The sequence below is a fragment of the Dreissena polymorpha genome, chromosome 5, assembly GCF_020536995.1.
Source record: "Dreissena polymorpha isolate Duluth1 chromosome 5, UMN_Dpol_1.0, whole genome shotgun sequence".
Lineage (NCBI taxonomy): Eukaryota > Metazoa > Mollusca > Bivalvia > Myida > Dreissenidae > Dreissena > Dreissena polymorpha.
Window position 1 is genome coordinate 77,996,232 of NC_068359.1, and position 23,683 is coordinate 78,019,914.

Consider the following 23,683-nt stretch of genomic DNA (forward strand, 5'->3'; position numbering starts at 1 on the left):
ATTTTTCGAGTTTTTTTTAATGGGAAAAAAGTATTCAAAACAACTTGTTATTATATTGATTCTGTTTAAAACTGTAAGAATCACATATTTCAAATGAGGGGTTAACACTGGATAACTTTACATTATTTTTGCCTTTAAATGTACGGTGATTTGGGGGAAAGGAGGTCAGTGCCCTTTTAGGGGGGGGGGAATAGCGTGTTAACATATAAAAAGTGATGGTTTTGTCTTGTAAATATCTAGTTTAAAAGGGTTTTATAACACTGTAAGATACAAAACAATAAAATATTGTATTAAACAGTAAAAAAAAAAAGAAAAGAAATTACCGGAATAAACCCCCTTCGGAAGAAACTCCCTTCCCTAAAAACAGCATAGCGGAAGAAACCCCCTTTCACATTTTGCATACACGGAAGAAACCCTCTTCAGTCTATAAAATTGATGACATAAACACTGTGATTGCATCTGACTTTTTATTCAATCTTGTTGCCTTTTTTTATTTTGTATAGCTGAAGTGAGCCCGGGCATCAAAATGAAAAGCAAAGCCTTAAGCTTGCTAGACATCAAAAGTGCACTTAAAGAAACTTGTGCATGTGGATGTCAGTGTTTAAGTAAAACAGACTTTCTAACTGCAAGAGAAACAAGAAGACAATTTTGGATGAATTCAAGAAATATAAGAATGCAGTTACTGAAAATGTATGTCAGTAGATCAAAAAGACATGGACGCTTTAGATTTTTGGACATAAATCAACAAACATTTTGTTCAAAAGCCTTTTGTTCTCTACTTAGAATAAATAAAAATACTTTTTCTAGAGCTTTGGATGTGTTCAACAGACAAGCAGTGAGTGTGAAAGGAAAAAAACCTAGAGACATGTCTGAATCCTCAAAGCATCTCATTAGTTGGTTAGAGGACTATGCAACATACCATGGTGATCGAATGCCTGAAATGCAGACCTGTATTTGAAATACAAAAGTGAACTGGATGATGAGAATCATGTCAGCAGATCTCAGTTCTTCAAAATTTGGGAACAGTACTTTCCACATCTTAAAATAAAGAAGGTATACTCTTGTTTTACTTATTTTAATGTTACATGCTTAGTACTTGGTGTCTATGGCAGAGATAATGAGAACGCTCCTCAAGTAGGGATCAAACCCAAAAACTCGATCGCTAGGCGGACACCATTTCCACTACAACACTGTGATGTGTGAATATTACATACTAATTATCCCGTGCTGAAGATGCAGGGATATTGTTTGTCATTGTCTGTTCATCCATACCTCTTTATGTCTGCCACACTTTTCCACCCAGAGCTGTTTCTCCGTTAATAATGCATCAAATTTCTTTAAACTTAAAAATGTCTGTTATTATACTACTGTGGTGTAAGCCTAAATTTTGTTTGGATCGACCCCCTTTATGGATTGAAGTTAATAAAAAAAATCATCTTTTTTCCGTCCAGAGCTGTTTCTAAGTAACAATTGCATGGAATTTCATGAAATTTAAAATAGTTGAAAATGGTGGCCAACAAAGATATGTTGAATATCTTCTGAAATTCAATTTATTTTGGCTAACATTTATAGCAATGAACAGAGTATGTTTAAAACTCTTTTTATCAAAGATGTTATACATTATAAGAAAATATAAATATCTGACTCAAATTTCCTTCCTGCTCCTTTTTGGCAGTTCAATACATGATGATGATCACCAGTCCAAAGATAATAAAACATGGTTAAAATTAGAGTTATTTGAATTCTAAAAACATTAAACACCTTCTAGTTATAAGAACTAGTGAAAAACGTCTTGCCAAAAACAGTTGGATGGTAAAACTTCTGAAATTTGGATGAACAAATAAACAGGAGCACACATATTTATTATTTTTTCTTTCTTTTAACAGACTTGTACTCATAAAACACACACACAAGACTTATCAAACAAATTAAACTGTTATTTGTTTAGATTACCGGAAAAAACCCCCTTCGGAAGAAACCCCCTTCCCTAAAAACGGCATAGCGGAAGAAACCCCCTTTCACATTTTGCATACGCGGAAGAAACCCCCTCGCTAGTTTTGCATAGGCGGAACAAACCCCCTTCGAGTTTTCAGACAGGCGGAATAAACCCCCTTCGTGTTTTCAGAGAGGCGGAATAAACCCCTTTCCTAAGTGTTAAGTCTTTCCCGCAGAGGTAGTAAAATCCCGACTCGAACGATTCCCCAATACATCCGTTTCAACCCGACTCTATTACTGCATGCTTGCTTCTTTTCAAGTTTATATTCATTTCCCGATAATCCCGTTTATAAAATTTTTAAAGCACCTTCTGGTAAATATTAACGATAAAAGCTCTCAAAAATTTCTTTAACACAAACCTTGCCATGTTTTCTCTTGTATCAAATAAATTTCGGCATAAGTGACTATTTATAGACTATTTATAGACTTGATGAAATATTATCGGTCAGCAGCTGGAGCGTGCTCGTCGCGACCGAGGCCAGAAGCCGCCTGCAGAAGATTGATTCTCGCGGTTTGATCTTTTGCGGATGGCTCAGCAAATCCAGCTGAGTCCGTCACCCTCGAGCCGGATGTCTTCTTCACTGCTGAGACTGCTGTCTTCTCCAGGATGCAGCGGATCTGACCAATCCGCTGTTTATCGTCGAGAGCTCGCCTGCCCGTACCGGTCCAGAGGTCCCGTCTGTAGAGGGACGGGTACGGCGGGACAGCAGGAAGGGGGTTTCTTCCGCCTATGCAAAACTAGCGAGGGGGTTTCTTCCGCCTATGCAAAACTAGCGAGGGGGTTTCTTCCGCCTATGCAAACTATGAAAGGGGGTTTCTTCCGCCCTGCCGTTTTTAGCGAAGGGGGTTTCTTCCGGAGGGGGTTTCTTCCGTACACCATTTGTTTACTATGTCTTGGTTTACAGGGTTTTTTTTGGGGTTGTGGGGGAAGGGGCCTTTAGCCCTTATGTGGGTGAAATTTTACGCGGGATTTTCCACTTTGGGGGAAATTTGTGCGCGTTGGGAGTTTTCGCGGCGTTTCCATTTTGGGGGATTTGTTTACTTACTCTCTCATTATTACAATACATTTGTACATGTTTGCACTATATTCATTTGTTTTTCATAATTTATTACGTTTGGCAAGATTAAATTGAAATAGAATTGAGATATTATAATCATGAGACACATCTTTCTATTTAAAAAAAAAAACTTAAATTTTTTTTAGGGGGAATTTTTGGTTCTGAAAGCGAAAAAAACAGCCTAGTTTGGTGGGGGAAGACGCCAATATTCGGCGTCTGTTATATAAGGTAAAAAACCCATGGTTTAGATTCCAACTACTTGTACAAATATCACTTGACTTGAGGGTACAATAGCTGTTCCTACTTGTCCAAGACTTCTGAATCATTTGGCTATTTTGATATACATTGTACATTTGTGATGTATGTATGTTTTTCAGACAAACTCGTTCTCCAAGTGTTCCACCTGCACAAAACTGGAAAAACAACTGGAAAAAACTGCATGTGCCATCACAAGAGCACAGATCAAGCAGCGAATAGAGGGTCACAATCAATTCCAGATGTAAGCTCAGATATTTGTAATTTTTATTATTAGTTTTTTTGCCATAACTTTGTGAAGCAGCCATGGCCCCCTCGCTCAGTTTGTGAAAATACCGGTAGGAGTCATGAACATTTCAAAATTGTGAAAAAATGAGTCACAAACTACTGAAACTTGTCAAAATTCTGAAATTTAGTTTATGAAGAATAAGTATAGTAGAAGCATGTTTATTACTTGCATCATATTAAAATATCCATTCATAATCCATTAAAATCAAATTTCCATTGTCTGGACACTTTTTCTTCCAACAAATAACCACTAATGTCTTACATTTAGATCTTCAATATTTAATATTGCTTCCTATGGTTTGAGAAAGAGTTAAGCAGTCTTAATATTATATCAAGACTGCTTAACTTTTTCTCAAACCATAGGAAGCCTCTCCACTTTCAATATCTTGTCTCGCTAATGTCAAATATAAGAACAAATTGTAATTTTGAATTATGAACTGGCCCATTTTGACACTTTTGAGACCAAAATGTCCCGATTTTCACTGTTACAAAAAATGGCCGTTTTTGTCAAGTATTGTGGCCGTGTTAGATTTGTGAAATGGCCGTTTGGAAATTGTAAATAGGCCTTTCACGGCTATTCTCTAAGAAGAAAAAAAGCCCTGATTATTAAAATTATTTGTATAATTATTTATTTGTGTTATTTTATTTGAGGTTTAAAGCAACGCACACAAAGTTGTACTTGCCCATTTACCCAAACTTTTATAAAATGAAATAACCATTTGCATATAAGAGAGCAGTTTTATTAGGTGTCAGGCCTTTTTCTGTCTATTTGGGTGAAAAGAACCTAGCAAAATGGGGATTTTTCGAGTCATAAAATCTTCCAAATTGGGAAGAATTTTAATCAACAAAAGCATTATTTGGGCAGGGTGTTTTCCTGCCATGTTGGATAAAAATCGTATAAATTATGGAAATATATTTTGTAGGTTGTTTAAAAAAATAAAATGGAGATATAGAGTCTAATATACAGAGGAAACAATATGCATATTTGGCATGGGGAATGGGTCCGACTATCGGACCCTTGAGATAAGCAGAAAAAAGGCCTGGGTGTCCATTATTAACATATTAAGTGTATTTTTCCTCTTTTTCAGATTTACTTTATTATATGCTTGAATTTGCATGTTTATGCTTAATTTACCATGTTCACATAATACACAAATAGTAAGTTACCCAAATAATATGTTCGGCAATCTGGGAATCTACAAAAAGGACTCAGCAAACTGGGAATTGGCAATTCAGGAGTCGATAATCCTGTACTAATCCTATTCATTGCAAGTTATGTCCTAAATATAAAACTGAATCACATATTGTGTTTTTCCGGCTTATTTTGGGGCCGAAAATAGGCCCCATTCCCAATGCCAAAAAGTATATATTTTTCCGAAACAGAAGTAAAAGATTCCGGATCCTAAGTCATTTTGGGCCAATTTTGTTTTTCTGAATTTTACTTGTACTTACCTGTGATAATTGGATGCTTGTATGCCAGCAGTGTATATCGTATTAATTGGAAAAAAAATCAGGATGGAAAGAACCTACTACTATGGGAAAAGGAGGAAAAGCCGACTGGAGCCTACAGCCTATCTATCTATGATAATTGATGGGATGGATCAGTGTAAGATATTAGTCTTTAAAATATAAACGAGCATTCTGTCATTTTTTTTTATAAGCAATTCAAAGGGAATGACCTTTATTCAATGTCCAATATGTATTGATGCCTCCTGCTCCTTAAGATATGAACTAGTATAGATTTTAAGATAGAAAAAAAAACATACAATGAATGGAAATTTTAGAAAACAAAACACTTGAAAAGTTCTACCCACTCTGAGCCTCTGTCAATAATTTTGTAAAAACTTAATTTCAAACAGTAATCTGGTGTGTCTAATTCTCTTGAGTAAGAAATGCATCTAAAGAATTTTATCTATTGTTACTGGATTTTAAACTTGTTTTGAAATTCAAGACTGAACAGATTGAGAGGAAACGAAAAGAATATGCTTGGTAGAGGGCCATTTACAAACTGCAATACTGTAACTAAGTGATTAACTGGTGTGTAGTAGAGTATCTGGCCTTAATTCATTAAGAGAGACTTTATTTTTTTTTAATTCTTGATTAAATTTTCTATGTTGTTAAAATTATGTTTATTAATGGTATAAAAGCAGTTTATCTCTAAAAATGAGAAATACATGAAAAGAAATTAAGTATAAATTAATTATCTTTACAGCTGAAACAAACCTACCACATTTCACTGGAAGACTTCCCAAGAACATGAGGATGGCGGATCTGCTGAAAACCCATGTTACTGGAGTCATAAACCATGAACACGGCGGTTTCCACACCTTTATAGACCTCAACGAATACCCTCACGATCCGAACCTCACCATAAATGTCCTTCTTAAGATGCTGAAAATTACTGCTGTCAGTCATGTATGTATTATTTCTTCACTTCAAAACTGATAATGTTTTTGGGTCACACCACCTACATAATGTGTGTGAAAAATGCAAGAATGAGCCTAAACTTTATAATATAAGCATACTTTTAAGTTTATATTGAGAGCTAGTGAGTAAATGGGCTTATCATAAGTTATGGTCAAGCCTTATGTTCACTGACTGTTAATGGAAGTAAGAAAATGCCCTTCATTTTGTTACTGGTATATAATGAATTCAAAGAAGAGCCTGAGGTGGCATATAGTTTGCACTTGTCGGCTGATCAGTTGGTCTGTCTGTCTGTACCTAGACTTTGGTAAGGTTGTTAATAACTATATTTCAAGATCATGACAAGTCAATGTCAGTGTAAAATTTTAACCTTTCTGTTTTGAAACACCTGGCATGTAATACATCTGTGTGGATATAATGGCATTTTAGAGGACGTGATACATGTTTTACAAGCATTACTTGCTTTAATATTGTTTTGTTTTTGCGCCATAACATGTACCATTTAAGAAATAGAAAACCTCACTGAGGACCCTATGAAAGAATATTGACCAGTCAGGCAGCCACGAATAGTTTATGGACCGAAGCTAAAGGCTGAGGTCGATATACTCTTCGGGGCTGCCTGGCTGGTCACTATTTTGCGATTGGGTCCGAAGCGAGTTTGCTATTTCTTAAAGTATACCGAACATTATTTAGCAAATATATGTTTATTCAAATAAACACATTCCACCAATATGTTACCGTTTAATAACATTATATATAACTGTGTAAAACTAATAATTATTAAGTTTTTGAACAAGGAAACTGTAACCGAAACAATTTTTGCGTTGGGAAACTTGCAAAACATTCAAACGGGTACTATTAGTGGACCTATACAGAAAAGTGCCCACTGACTAGATGCGTGTGCATTTTTACCAGGCACTTTTCAAAAGAACGGACCTCAGTAATTTTTATAAGCAAAGAAGAAAGAAATTTATGTGAGGTGTACTATTGATTAATGAATATTTTGTAAAACAAAATACCCTTACACCTGAAATGTCAAGATATGATTATTATTTTTTTTCAGGACAACACCTTACCGCCTACATTTTTCATACAGGCTGACAATTGTGGACGAGAAAACAAAAATCATATGGTATTGGCCTTCTGTGAGCTTCTGGTAGCGAAAAACATATTTCAGGAGGTTTGTTATTTCTTTCTTAACATTTTAAGTAAGTGTATGTTTATTGCTCATCGAAGCACTTTGGACTTGGGTGAGTTCTTTTTGTGACTGGCCTTTGTCCATCATTCAGCATCATGTGTTCACAATTTTTTCATAAGACATTTCCTTCTGTTGCTCTGTCCCGAGGGTTTGTCCGGACTGTTACTATGTCATTTATCATTAGATTTTAAAATGGTTACATTTGTTTACCATCATGGGATAGTGCCAAAGAAGTACATAAATATCCCAAACTTGGCAAGGTCAAGTTTACTCTTGGGAGTTGACCATAAATGACCATAATGAGCATGTCCGGGACATAAGTATGTCATTCAATGTGAGATTTAAAATGACTTGGTACATTTGTGCACCATCATTGATCAGTGTGTCATGCAAAAGAATTACGTCAAGGTCACATAATCTTGCATAAAAGTTCATAAAAATTGCAATATATTACATCCAGAGCTGTTTCTCAGCAACTGTTGTAATGAATTTTATTGAACTAACAATAAATGTGTACCATATAACTGTGGAAGTGCACACAAAAAATTTGTACGGATAGACTTGGTAACTCAAAAGTTTTGCCCCCCTATATTGATTGAGTAATTGTGTCCATTTTGAGCAGTTTCACACTAACTTTTGTATAGAATTTCATAAAACTTGAATACAAATGTGTATAATCATTCTGAGGTAGTGCATTTTGAAGTTTTGTATCAACTTGGTAAACACAGAGAAAAATTTGGTCAGTCCAAAGCTGTTTGTCACTAAGAGAGGAATGTTGTGGTATTAATATTTTACATCAGCATGTTGCTGAAACCAAATAGTGCTTTATCCCCCGCCAAAGGCGGATGGAGATTGTTTTTGCCTTTTCAGTCCGGAGCTATTTCTCAGTTACATTTGCATGGAATTTCATGAAACTTAAAATTAATGTGTATCTGACTTCCAACCCCGTTATAGAGTTTGATGTAACAACTTGTTCATATATTTGGGATATAAAACTTCAAGAAAAAAACTTACATCAATTACTTGAATTCGTTGGTGAGCGGCTGCACACAAATCTTGACATCTGAGTGTCAAACAAATGATACAGGTTTCACAGAAGCTCTTTGGTGGAAATCATGAATTTATATAAATTTTGTTTGAAGAATACCATTTTTTCTACCCTTGACAAACAAGCTGCAAAATCCCTTTTCCCAATAAGAAGCAAAGAGAAAATGGCTTTTGCAACCAGCATAAAACCAGAACAGCCTGTGAGTAGTTCGCAGTCTGTTCAGGTTTTATGCTGTTTGCTTCTCATCAGTAACTAAGGGTTGAAAATGAAGCCTTGAATAAAACTTGAATAAAGTAAGAAACGTATTTAATGTTTAATGAAATGTACTATAACTTTTTAAGGGACTACAAATGCGTCAAAATACATATCTAAGTGGTAAAGGGATATGCCACTAAAATCTTAGAAATGAATTAAAATGCAAAGTATAAATTAAATATTATCTCATTTTAGCAATATTTTTGCTTACCATTCCATTAATTATTACTTAAATTGTTGCATCGTGTAGCTTTAACAAACCCCTCTTCATACAACATAGAAGACAGCACAACACAAGAGGATGTCAGAACTAGTCAGGATAACGCATTTCCAATTATCTGGACTACTGGCTCGAAGCAATGAAACGACACTGGAATCAGCGAACATCTGCATGGTTCAATTATTCTTCTGATAATTACATGTAAAGCCTGTCAGGCGTGCTTTCAATCAGTATGGTAAATGAAGCTCAGAATCTGATAACACACATCGTACTTAAGCATAATCCTTTGAGACTTAGTTTTTAACAAAAAGTCCTGATCAGTTTTCTGTAATGCATAACAGGTGGAAGTAATGTACCCTGGATAGTATATGGGCCCAGGAGCCCAATATTCAAAGAGCCATGAAAAAAAATCCTCGCATGATTCCAAGTCCAATATCAGAGGGTGCCAGTGGGGATTTTTTTCATGGCTCTTTGTCAATTTTTCTCCCATTAAACATGATTTTATATATTTTTTGAATATATAGGGCTCCTGGGTCCATATACTATCCAGGGTACGTTACTTTCACCTGTGTAAACTGTAATGCATCTGTAAAAGCCTTGACCGAGTCATACAAGGAAACATTAAAAAAACAACATATATGAATTGAAAACACCTATGGTAAAGATCAAATACAAATACAAATAATTGCTACAATAAAATGAGAAAACATAGGCCTATCTTTAGTAGATCTAAATAAGTTTTTAAAAACGACATTATCAAACAACGTGGTGTTTACATCAACTTGACATTTGGCGGGAAACAAACTTAAAGAATGCAACTTCCGGTTTTATGATGGATGCGTACATATAGTTAGATCTATATGTCATATTTTATGTCGATGCTTACCGTTGAAAATATTTTACATCAATCACAACACTTATAAAGAGAAATCTTATTTTGAAACCGGCGATCTATTTTTTGTAATGTCTTTTAAGACAACTCTTAATTTCTTCAAGAGCAAATATATCACAGTTGCGTCCCTTGATGACTTTGGTTGCCAATCTTTTACGATCCCGTAAAATCCAATGAAAGATATTTCGAACAAAATGTTTGTCTACATACTACATGGCTTATATTTTTATGGAAACTTTCTTTGTTTTTTAAAAGGCAATATTATATAAATACTGAATGAATTACGTACAATCAATACGAACATAAATTACAAATTTTGCCAAGAGTATTGCTTTAAATCTGCTGTAAATTGTATAAAATAATAATGCAATGAAATCAATTATTGAATACTTCCCAAGATTATTTCTTAAACTAAACAAAAACCTTTTCCCAATGTATTCCATATATTGTTTAAAGATTATAAACTGCAATGTTTCAACAGAGAAAACTAGGTATGTATTGAATAAAGGGGTGTGTTTGTATGGCGTACCATTTGGGTCAAAAGTCAACAAGACCTACTAGGTAAAATGAGAAATGTACGTCGACGTACAATATGTACGTTGACGTGCAAAAATTGTACGTCGACGTACAAATATGAAATACACGTCGACGTATATATTTGTACGTCGATGTACAATTTGTATGTCGACGTATATTTTTGTACGTCGACGTACACATTTTCTGAACAGCCAATAAAACACTCGTCTCTTGAGCCGCTTTTCTTTCAGATTTATTCATAACAGGAATGTATAATAGAGGGATCCGAAACTCGATTTTATGCCGAATATGCTGTCGTGCAGTTTTTGCGCAGGCGCACTCGTCTTAAGCTGAAAACGAAAATGGTGGATCAGACGACTTTTGTTAGGTTAAAAAATCATCATAATCATCGTTATTAAACCATCATCGAGACTAAATACACATGGAACAATGGCAGGTATGTTTTCAAAATCAGTTACGCATGTATATTTATGTTAGATTATGATGATAAAGTCATAAAATCAGGTTGCAAATAATAGCCTTCGGTAGAGGATAGATTTCAAAATGGCGGAAATGTATGTTAAACAAGCCGACATGTACCAATTTATTTGAATCATCAGGTTTATATTAGATTATACTGATTATTAAACTTTATATAAACCGATAGACAATGTATCGAATTGAGTCGTGGACATATTTTAAAGGCATATACGATATTAATTATGTTAGTTTTCTGGATTTGAATTTGGGGGAAAATGGCGGAAATGCATGTTAAACAAGCCGACATGTACCAATTTATTCGAATCATCAGGTTTATATCAAATTATACTGATTATTAAACCTTATATAAACCGATAGACAATGTATCGAATTGAGTCGTGGACATATTTTAAAGGCATATGCGATATTAATTATGTTAGTTTTCTGGATTTGAATTTGGGGGGAAAATGGCGGAAATGCATGTTAAACAAGCCGACATGTATCAATTTATTTGAATCATCAGTTTTATATCAGATTATACTGATTATTAAACCTTATATAAACCGATAAACAATGTATCGAATTGAGTCGTGGACATATTTGAAAAGCATATACGATATTTATTCTGTTATTTTTTTTATTGGAATTTGGGGGAAAATGGCAGAATTGTAGGTGAAACAAGGAGTTACTGGAATATTTTCTTGAAGCATCAAATGTATTTAAACATCTTAAAAATATAAATGGAAGCTGCAAATTTACTAAACTCATGTTACGGAATTGATTTTTTTTTAAATGTGTGTTTCTACGGTCGATTTTAATGCTATTTAAGTTGAAATGGCAGATTTTTTTTCCAATTGCACATTTTACAATAAAATAAAAACATGTTTACATCTATTTAAACTCCATTTACTACTGGTTTATTCTTTTCGAGTTACATTTATGGATAGTTTGTAAACGCTTTCATAAGGTAGATGATGTTTTGGAATATTTTAAACCCGAACCGTACCGTACCGTCTGCAATAGGTATATGTGAACCCTTTAGTATCGAAATTTATGAGACTTATTGGCAATTAATTTATTTTATATCTTGACAGTTCATGCGTATCAATGTATACCAATGATCATGTGATCAATGTAAAAATAAAGTGTTTAATATATATAAAAAAAATATGTTAGTTGTTCCTGTACGGATATTGCTCACATGCCAGGAATGTCACATTTTAATGTGCTTACTGATAAATAGCCGTTGCATACTTGCCAATTTTATTTACGTTGTAATTTCTGCTCTGATAAAATTTATGTTACCATACATTTCAGGTTGATGTTCACCTAACCATGCAAGTATAACTTTGCAAAGACATCTTCATCGTTGACTACTGGAAGAATATTCAAAATGCCAGCACGAAGGAAGATCAGAGTCGGCCAAAGAAAGAAATATGCTTCTGTTCAGAAGAAGTCCAAAGTGTTTAAGATTGAAGGTATGTCTAACATTTTCTTATTTCTGTATTTATTATATATCAAGGGTTTAGTGCAAGACTTTAGTAAATCTTTCTCTTTTTGGAAGTTGATATATCATATCAACTTCTTATGTCAGCACTTAACATTACTGCATAAACCCAACAACAATAATATCATTCCATACACCAGCAATATAGTTATGGCATTCAAGTCAATCGCTATAAAAACGCATATTTAAATAAAATTGAACAACATGTTCGATCTACAGGGTTTCGGCGTGGGACCCACCCCCCTCTCCCCTTTAACATCCACCACCCCCACCACTTAATACTTCAGGATGTTTTTATTGATAAATATTTATATTTTTTTGTAATTGTTTCATTTAAAAGAGACTTTTTGTGTCTGGTTTAAGTTACTGCCCACCTATAAACGTCCCTTTTAGATAATGCAACATCTTGGGCAATAATTAGAAACAATATGGTCACTAATTTTCACATTGATTGATTCTGATACTGTTTTAAGTATAACTTTATTGTGTATGTTTTGTTTTCTTGCAGACATTGTCGCAGCAGAATCTGATGCATTCTTTGCAAAGCCACTGGGCTTCTTTTTGTCCGATGCGGAGGACATTAATAGCTTAACTGATGTCATTCCTGTTGAAGATATTGATAGTGATAGGTTTTCTGCAAATGAATTCACAGTTTGTTTGGATAAACCATACAAATACTCACCGGATGTTGTTTTGGAGGACTTTATATTGAGCAAACTGAGAGAAAGCTGTGAGCAGGCTTTAAAAAGTGATAAGAAATATATGTATATGACTAACTCTTCAAATTTGAAATGTGTAGAACTGTATGACAGTGATGAGCACTGGGAAACGCCAAGAGTTAAGACATGCATATATTATACATCCCTGTTCATAATCAATGTTGAAAATCTCTTTTTTAATTGAGGAAAAGAATGAATTAAAATATCAAAATTGAAAAAAAAGAATTTAAAATAAAGTGTTTTTCCCAGGCCATTTTAGCGTGGCGAAAAGCCACGCCGCCCTCCCGGATCGCCACGCTGCCCTTTTTAAAGGCAAATTTCGCCACGCGCCCTTTTTTTCAAAGGCAAATTTCGCCACGAAATTTGCCTTACGATCTTACTTGGTCCGCAAAATCAGCTTCCTTGATTGTCTGTGACGCTCCGACTGTGCTTGATTTACTCGAGAGGCGTCAACGTCTAATCGACTATATTTAATTGAGCAGATTTAATCTATAACAGTGCTCGATTAGGTCTTACTGGCTGCCCCAAAGCTGTGAATTAGTCATGCGTGAATAACCCCGTGTCAGTATCAATCGATAATGCCGGAGGCTATGTTATACCAAGCGCACTTTTCGCTCGGCAATGTGTACTCCTCCACGATATAATCATTACTTCGGAGACATTTGATGAAAAACTCGATGTTATTCTTGTGGCAATTGTGCTTTGCATGCATTATTCAGTTATATCAAAACATATTTTTTTTACGCATAATTACTTTTAAATTCACAAACAAATTTATTCTTTATCGATTTCGTCTTTAAGATAATTAGATCTAATTATTGAAATAATTACCGAGACGTATACCAATTTAACAAAATACTAATCGCGTATACGATTTAACGTTGCTATGCGCACCTGTCGCTTACATCATTTGACATTTTATCAACATGGCGGACTATACAGAATTAAATTGTGACTCGGCATAAATGGCAAATAACGTCGTAAACAATCGAACTAACGATGGAGATTATACATTAAGAAGGAATAAATGAAATGTCTGTGATAATCAACGATGCATAAAAATGTTTTAGATAGCAACAACATAATTTATTTATTTGTAATCTACTCGGTGGATGTATGTCACGGAAACGAGTGTTTGCATATTGTTAGAGATCAATTTACTCGCAATGTTATTTTAAACATCTGTCGAGATTATTGTTAGAAAATGGGATAAGACAAACATGGTTTCATTTATATGTTAGTGGATCTGTGAATAATCAGATTCATATGCATATATTGCTTTATTATGTTTGTCGTGCTGTACAGTTTATTCAAACAGCATGGAACTTAAATGTTCATTGCAAGGTAAATATATTAATATAAATCATAGTAAGTTAAATACATCTATTACCATTAAATGTGCTTGTTTATAGGTTATTTTTTCCACAACTGCTTCGTGGAGCAAATAACATGGAACGTTTTTGCCCTTTTTTGCCTAAACTGCGCGCTAAAATGCCCTTTTTGAAAGTAATGCGCCATGCCCCTTTGCCCTCCTGGGAAAAACACTAAAATAAGTATCTACTTGACGGTATTTATTCTAAAATCGTTTAAAGTAATAAATACTATTAACTAGCCTACTGAGACCGTTAATTGAAACATAAATATTGTCAGATCGTGAAATCTGTCAGATAAACCGGAAACCTGACGATTCTTGCAGTACCCCCGTGAGATTGCTCAGATCAGTCGCCGTGAAAAATGTCAGATTGATGACAAGTAATATTTAACGCATGGTTGTTTCAATTAAACTTCATTTCACGTTTTAACACCTTGCAGTTATTTTCGGACATCTGTTTTTCGGACGTTGAACGTAAACACGTACCGGTAGTTCACAGCAAAGATATCAAAACAGTAGTTCTAACACCATGCAAACATTTTTAAAACGATTTTCGTTTCAAATGTTATATATATTGATGATGTACATGCATTACGTTTTAAATAAATATGGTAATGCGTAATTTACAGTGTTGCAGCGTTTTAATACAAAGATATAACATTGATTTAAGAAAATATTTTCAGATTATATATATTATTTCAGATACAAAATGTTAAAAACTGTTTATAATCAAAATGCAGTTCCAGAAATGTATAATCCCAATCGCTGTTTTTATCATGATTTTAGCTAATTCACATGTACACTCAATTTAGGAAAATTATTGTATTATAATCAAAATATTTCACACAATCATAGTTTCCACTATCATCATTGTTTTAGTCTGTCAATAAGCTTGATTGGTCATTGTTGGTTTGGCTCTGGTACTGCTTAAAAGTACCCCGGGTACTCTTAAGTATACTTTAATGTACCCCAGGTACGCTAAATATACTAAACATACCATCTGTCTGTCTGTCAGTGCAGTCTCTCACAAACTTTTCAGGGCTTTATCTCAGAAACTCAATATAAGTTTTTAACATCAAACTTTACGTGTGTAAAAATATCACCGAGGAGAGGTGCCATGCACAAGAACCATAACCCGTCGCTTTCTGAAATTATTGCTATTTGTTGTTTTTGTATGATGTAACTAGGGCTATATCTCAGATACTATACAATATTTTAACATGAAACTTCATGGGTGTATAATTATCAATGAAAAAAACCCATAACCGCACACTTTCTTACATAACAGTTATTGCCCTTTCTTGTTATTGTTATTGTATGATGTAATTTTTCAGGGCTATATCAGATATCATAATCTCATATATAGAACCATGCATAAGAACCATAACCCTTCACTTTCTTAAATAAGAGTTATTGTCCTTTGTTGTTTGTTGTTGTAACTTTTCAGGGCTATATCTCAGAAACTATAAATACAAGATTTCAACATGAAATTTCATGGGTTTATAATTGTCAATGAGATTATGTGCCATGCACAAGAAACATAACCCTAGTACATATGTAGTATTGTACATGTCTGATGTTACTTTTCAGGGCTATATCGCAGATATTATACACGATTTAAAGATGGAATGTAATGGATGTTAAGATATCAATGAGGATAAGTGCCATGAAAAAAATCTGTAACCCTACACTTTCGTAAATAAGAGTTATTGCCCATTGTTGCTTTTTTATGTTGTAACTTTTAAATAGGTGTGAAAGGGTACAACCCTTCAAATAAACTTTTCTGTTTGTTCTGCACCCATCAATAATCAAAATTTATTTGGCGGAGGATATCAATTTAACGAATTTGCTTGTTTTTATTAGTCTTGAGGTTGAAATGGACTTAATTTTTAACTAGCATTTAGAATATAAGACACAACAGACTCATCAGTCATCAGTATTATGTAAGCATCTCTTTAGTCAGTTACTAACCTAGCGCAAAATAAAGTTGAAGTTTATCAGGTGGCCTAGTAGATAAGTCTACAAAGTACCGGTTCATGAACATGAAATGATAAGTCATATTTATTTTAAGTCAATATGTTCTAGGAATCTTAAGGCACTCTTGAAATACATCACCACATAAATAAATATTTAGGTCAATTGTGATTCTGTCAAGCAATGATTATCATATCAATTATTAAATCCAGAGTGATTATTTTTTTCTTGCACTTATCAAAATCTAACAATCTGCATTATTTTTGCCAACAGTTGGTTTTGCACCACAATCATCAATATTTTTGTGTGGATAAGATGTAATAAAAATTTTAAGATTATAGAACCTTCAAGTTTCTTTGTGCTGTACTTGTTTAGGAGATAAGTTATACCAACTGGCTACATGTATCTGTTTTCAGAAATAAAAGGCGCAGAAGGATTTTATTAATATTTTGTGGAGTTCTCACATTAATCTAACCCAAAGCACTTCCTGCTACAAAAACATATTTCCGAGCAACAACACATATTGATAATATACTCTTGGTTTATTAAGACATCAACAATAATCAACATGTATGCATGAGCACATATAGTAAATATGATTCATATACAAATTAAGAAATGTTACAGTTGTCTGCACCTGAATAACATGGTGTTATTAATACTTCATATGTAAATTGATGATTTTTATATTTCCTCTGATTATCCATTATTGACCGGTCATAATGAGAAATGCATTTCTCATTGAATCACTTGTTATTAAAACCATCATTTTGAATAGAAATTACACATGCGGTAACAACCAGCTGCAAACAAATTTTTGTTTCTTACATGATTACTTATGCATGTCAAGGATAGGAAATTACACACATAGTGAATGAAATATTATCAATGTGCAGGTATCAATATTTGTCTTTGATTTAATATATCCTGAATAATGCATACTTTTTAACATGAAAATCTCAATTTCCAACAAAACACTAAATTAAAAGTTACAGGAAGGTGGTAAAAATACATCAATTCAGTTACAAAGCAATGAATTGAAAAATATCTGTACATTCAAGTTAACAACTGTATAAAACATGGCCTTAAAATCAGTATCAATATCACCTAAAATCCGAAAATGTTCAGTAAGATTGCCTTTTAAAACAAAAAATCATTATTGCCCTAAAATGAGTATTTAACAATATACATAGAACTATGAAGAACCTTTTTCAACATTTACTTTGTTGTTCTATAATTTAAATAAATATGCAATTCCAAACTTTGTATGCAGGTAAACCATGTACACACACAATTTTAGTGCTTATCTTTACTTTTTAGTATTTTAATTTTTTAATTTTAAGTTGTAGTTAAGTTTTAGTATTTTTTTTATGCCCCCGGATCGATAGATCAGGGGTATATTGTTTTTGGCCTGTCTTTCTTTCTTTCTGTCTGTCATTCTGTCCCAAAACTTTAACCTAATAGAAAAGTTTTGCAATAACTTTTGAAATATTGAACATAGCAACTTGATAGTTGGCATGCACGTGTATCTCATGGAGCTGCACATTTTGAGTGGTGAAAGGTTAAGGTCATCCTTCAAAGTTAGTGGTCAACAATTTAAAACTTAAATATAGTAAAGTTTTGCAATAACTTTTGAAATATTGAACATAGCACATTGATATGTGGCATGCATGTGTATCTCATGGAGCTGCACATTTTGAGAGGTGAAAGGTCAAGGTCATCCTTGTAGGTCAAAGGTCAAAAATTTAAAACTTAAATATAGTAAAGTTTTGCAATAACTTTTGAAATATTGAACATAGCAACTTGATATTTGGAATGCATGTGTATCTCATGGAGCTGCACATTTTGAGTGGTGAAAGGTCAAGGTCATCCTTCAAGGTCAAAGGTCAAAAATTAAAAACTTTAATATAGTAAAGTTTTGCAATAACTTTTGAAATATTGAACATAGCAACTTTATATTTCGCATGCATGTGTATCTCATGGAGCTGCACATTTTGAGTGGTGAAAGGTCAAGGTCATACTTCAAGGTTAAAGGTAAAAAAAAAACAGCGCATTATGGGGCATTGTGTTTCTGACAAACACATCTCTTGTTTTAAATTGTAGTTGACCTTATACAAACATCACACACAAAGCAATCTTGGGATGTAGGTTGTGAGACGCAGACCTCATGCAGCCACCGTTAGCAAACTTTGCATGACATCCATTCTATTATGCCGTGCTGGTCTTTACAGTGGAGTGAGTCGCGCAGATATGTTTGATGCACTCCATGAATCAGAAGTCTGCGTCTCACGTTAACTCTCATATTACTGAAACATGGGGCTGTCGCAACATTGTGGGATGCTTTAATTTTCCTGACAAAACATTCTGCAGTCTGGAAATAAAGTAAAATTCATTCATAATTTACTTTAAAAACAACAAATTTTGTTTGTAATAAGAAAAGGATATATTCACTAGATTAAGTGTTCACAAAAATATACTATTTCTGAAAATAAAAATGCAAGAACGATAGTTTGACAGTGAAAAGTATTCATGTTTTAAGCATCATAAATATACAATCACATAATGACACTGAAAAACAACTTTTAATACAAAATAATATAATGGAGCAAAGAGAATGCTTTTTTTCATTATATGACATATTAATATATTAAAACATGTGTAATCTTCCTGTTTAACCTAATTTTCAGGGTAAGTTGACAAAAGTGGGACTCTTTTTGATCCTCAGGTTATGATATTACATATGAAATATAATGTCCTTTATAAATTAAAAGAAAATGCAAGGCTCTAAAAACAAATGCACCAACAGAAAGGTACAATAATTATATTCTACATTCTCCCATTATTTTGTTGAATAAAAGTCCCCTACCGGTGAAACTCCACCATGTTAGTATTTTTGTATTATTTGTTGTGAAACGACACGCATAATCTCCATATTGCCATCTATCCATGTTTTAAGTTTCATAACAAGAGCTGTCAGAAGACAGCGCGCTCGACTATTTGAGTGCTTGACAGTATAACGTAAGCCATCATGGGAAGGTCAAGGTAATATAGTCATATTCTAAGTGGAAGAGGACCATAATTGAAGCATATTGATCGCTTATATTTAAAAGAAGTTGTAATTTATTGATGATTCTGAGTTAAGGTATATTTTCCACAATCTATTGAACATTTGTAAAGACATAAAACAAACTAATAAGATTTTCATGTTTGAATGCAAAAGCTTGGGTAGGATGGTTGGACGGTCCTTAAAAAATAAAAATATTTGTGTTATTTGTTTCCATGTTTAAAAAAAATCTTTTTGGGTGGGGTGGGAGTGGAATATAATGTGGGGTTCAGTTGGTCATTTGGTGATCTTTCAAAAATAAGACAAAATAATACCAAAAAAAAATGGAAAAAACAAATTTGGGAGGGGATGGTTAGGGTTGAGGGAAAAATGCCCCGCCCCTTGGCAGTCATGTTTTTCAATCAAACGTAACCATTTTCGAACTCATGCAAAATACCAAAAAAGACAGATCTTCTGTCCGAATTTCATGAAGATTGGACAATAAATGTACCCTCTAGAGAGTTAACAAGGCAAATGTTGACGCCGCACAACGGACGACGGACAAAAGGCAATTACAAAAGCTCACCATGAGCACGTTGTGCTCAGGTGAGCTAAAAATGCTTGATACAGCTGTCTACTCTTGTTTGTAGATTGGGGTCATGTTGGTAAAGAAGAATGCAAACAAAGAAAATATTTGAGGTGGCACGCAAACTTTAACATATTTTTATCAATAATATGCATATTCTAAGTAAACAAGATGTGTTTGTGAAACACAATGTCCCACTATATGACATTTGACCTTGAAGGATGACCTTGACCTTGACCCTTCACCACTCAAAATGTGCAGCTCCATGAGAAACACATGCATTTCAAATATAAAATTGCTAGCTTCAATATTGCAGAAGTGACATTACATGAGCAATTTTGACCCATATATTTGACCTTGAAGGATGACCTTGACCTTGACCTTCCACCACTCAAAATGTGCAGCTCCATGAGATACACATGCAGGCCAAATATCAAGTTGCTATCTTCAATATTGCAAAAGTATTCATAAAATAAGCGATTTGGGCCACATATATTTGACCTCTGACCTTGAAGGATGACCTTGACCTTGACCTTTCACCACTCAAAATGTGCAGCTCCATGAGATACACATGCATGCCAAATATCAAGTTGCTATCTTCAATATTGCAAAAGTATTCATAAAATAAGCGATTTTGGCCACATATATTTGACCTCTGACCTTGAAGGATGACCTTGACCTTGACCTTTCACCACTCAAAATGTGCAGCTCCATGAGATACACATGCATTCCAAATTTCAAGTTGCTATATTGAATATTGAAATACTGCAAAAGTGTACATTAAATGAGCGATTTTGACCCATATATTTGACCTTTGACCTTGAAGTATGACGTTTACCTTGACCTTTCACCACTCAAAATGTGCAGCTCCATGAAATGCATATGCATGCCAAATATCAAGTTGCTATCTTCAATATTGCAAAAGTTATTGCAAATGTTAAAGTTTGCGCAAACCAACCAACAGACCAACCAACCAACCAACAGACAGGGCAAAAACAATATGTCCCCCACTTCTATAGTGGGGGACATAAAAAAGGGGCATACTTCTTACAAAATGCTTGATACAGTTGTCTGCTCTTGTTTATAGATTGGGGTCATGTTGAAAAAGAAGTATGCAAAATAGGTTTTTTATGGGATTTACGTTATTAAATTTGTATTTGCCTTTTTGTATGCTTTATTTTAAATTAAATTACATGTTTGGTTATTTTAATTGCGTAATAATGCAAATATGCTTGTTATTAATATATAGATCTAAGCCCTGTTATATTATAACGATAAAACAAAGGGGTTGTGAAATCTTGCTGCAGTCACTTTTAAACAAAAGTAGATAAACAAAATACACCTTTTTGAGCTACCTAGAATATACTATCTTTAAATACATTAACATCAATTAAAATGTAAGAAGTAAACTTTTAACTACTGTATCAGAAATAAAATTTGATCAAGTTTAAAACATGGACTGTCACTTTAAGGGTATTTAGCGGCAATTTTGGCAAATGGACCCACTATATCAAGAACCTGTAATCATTTAATGTAAAAAAGTATGACAGAACCATCCTGTAATTGTTGAATATATGTAAATCTAGCCTGAAAGAATTAATTTAACTTATTTAAAGGAAACCATCAGTACATATATGACTTGATAGTATATGTATTATTATTACTATACAATCATTTTCCAATAATTTATAATATAGATGTTTTATATGAATAAATTATGTAATTCATAGCTAAGATCCCTAAAATTTGTCTGATATCAATTCTATAATCATGAAAGAAAATATATACATATTAAATCAAAGTTTCCTCTCCTCAGACATAAAAAGTTGTGCGATTAGTAATGCGGAAATTGAAACAAAAAATATTAATGATAAAAACTTACTTCAGTTTTCTGTTTGAATGACCTTTCCCTTTCACACATAATAATTTAAGCAATACTTCAGCCAGTTTGATTCATTGAAATACAGCGGGTGGGTATTAAAAGTGAAAGTGTTGACACAAAACACAAACTCATGTTATCAAAACATTTCCTTTTTGGAAGTCCCCTTTTTGCTAAGAAACTGGCACATTTCAAACGTGCTAATACAAGGTCAGGTCAAAGTGAAATCTTTGAACTTAACAGTAAATATTTATTAAAAAATCTTCAAAAGCATATAAACATTAACAATTTATAATCGATGCATTGAAGCAACACATAGAATAATCATTTTTGAACATTTGTAAACATTGCCCTTATTATATTGATAATTATTGCCTTCAAATTCTGACACTTTACCCATTTTATCCCATCATCAGACGTGCATTGTCGAAATAAACCACTGTGGAATAAATTTACCTTTATTTCAGCAGTGCTGAAATATAGCTGTCACGCGCGGCGAAGAATGTTCATATTACTCGGAATCAACTATAAAGTAATCATTTTTAGTAAAATCGAATCAGATTTAACAACACAAACAATTTGATACCAAGATGTAATATAGTTTTTACACATAATGCAACTCAAAAAGCAAATAAACATTATTTACAAATATTAAGTGCGCGTACGCGTGACGTCATTATTAATACGTCATACGACACAATGCATGTTGTTTCACGCTAAAGATGCAGTTGTTTAGTGTCTTTTTTTCATTATTTCTTAAAAATCGGGGACGTAGAGGTATGATAAACGAAAAACAGGTTGGTTACTGATCTTTTTGTAATGTATTAGGCTCGACACGATTAAAATAATGAAACAATGTTTGCTTAAAATATCTTTGGGATTTTCCGTCTAGTTCGATTTTCCTATTCTATGTTTAAAGAAATAATTTACGACTAAGAAAATTGATGGGATAAATCGAATACTAGGTCGGTGCCGAATAAAGCAAAGTTTATCTTGCTCGGCACAAAAATCTGAACCACTCGCCAAGGCTCGTGGTTCAGATTTTCTAAGCCTCGCAAAATAAACTTTGCTTTATTCGGCACCGACCTAGTATTCTCTATATTCCATACATATTATCACACAAAAAACATGAATTGTTAAAAGGTTCCCCTTCATACCAATATTTTCAAAAAAAGGTTTTTGCTACCATTCTATTTTAATTTTAGCATCAATGGTTACTGGAAACAAACAGTAATTTAGGCACAAAGATGCTTAGTACATACAATAGCCGTTGAGTATGACGGGTTAACGTTATAAGTCTATAATACAAAGCTTTGTGATCAAAGCCGGGACTCAGCTTCTGCAGGCTTTAACTATAATATCATGTGAGTCTATTTTACAAATTATTATTTGATTCCCAGCTTATTTTCATTGAAAAATAGTTGAATAACAATACCCACTGAATTCGCCCATGAGTCGAACACATTCGCCCTTAACATCAGGACACAGATTTGTATTAAGCATTTATTTGGTTATCCTTTCCCTATAAATATTAAAGTGTAAATTCCACAGTAACAGTCCTGTGTTGATTTTTTAAGCATATTATTTTGTCAGCATAATTATTATTATTATTATTATCATTATGTTTTTGAAACATTATAAAATAATACTAAACTTAAAGTGAAATTATGGACATTTTTCACTGAAAAAGCATATTTTTTAAGGCTTTCCTTTATAAGTCTATGTAAAACAATCAGTGATCATGGGGCAGGGCCTATTTTGACCCCAGGGGCATTATTTATATCACTTTTGTAGAGGACCACTAGACAAAAAATACCAAATATCTAAGCTCTGGAACTTTTAGTTTCTGAAAAGAAGATTTTTAAAGTTTATCCTATATAAGTCTATGTAAGAGAATCACTCAATCAGTAACCCCAGGGCGGGGCCTTTTTTGACCCCAGGGGCATTATTTATATCACTTTTGTAGAGGACCAC

At 33.5% G+C, this 23,683-nt stretch overlaps 1 protein-coding gene across 1 annotated transcript; it reads left to right on the forward strand.

The window, feature by feature from the left end:
• Positions 1-940: 940 nt before the first annotated feature.
• Positions 941-14,611, forward strand: LOC127831367 (uncharacterized). Its single transcript, XM_052356336.1, has 6 exons — positions 941-1,053; positions 3,431-3,552; positions 5,111-5,202; positions 5,809-6,011; positions 7,084-7,200; positions 14,552-14,611. Coding segments are annotated over exons 2-6 (474 nt in total). The 5' UTR covers positions 941-1,053; positions 3,431-3,550.
• Positions 14,612-23,683: the final 9,072 nt, after the last annotated feature.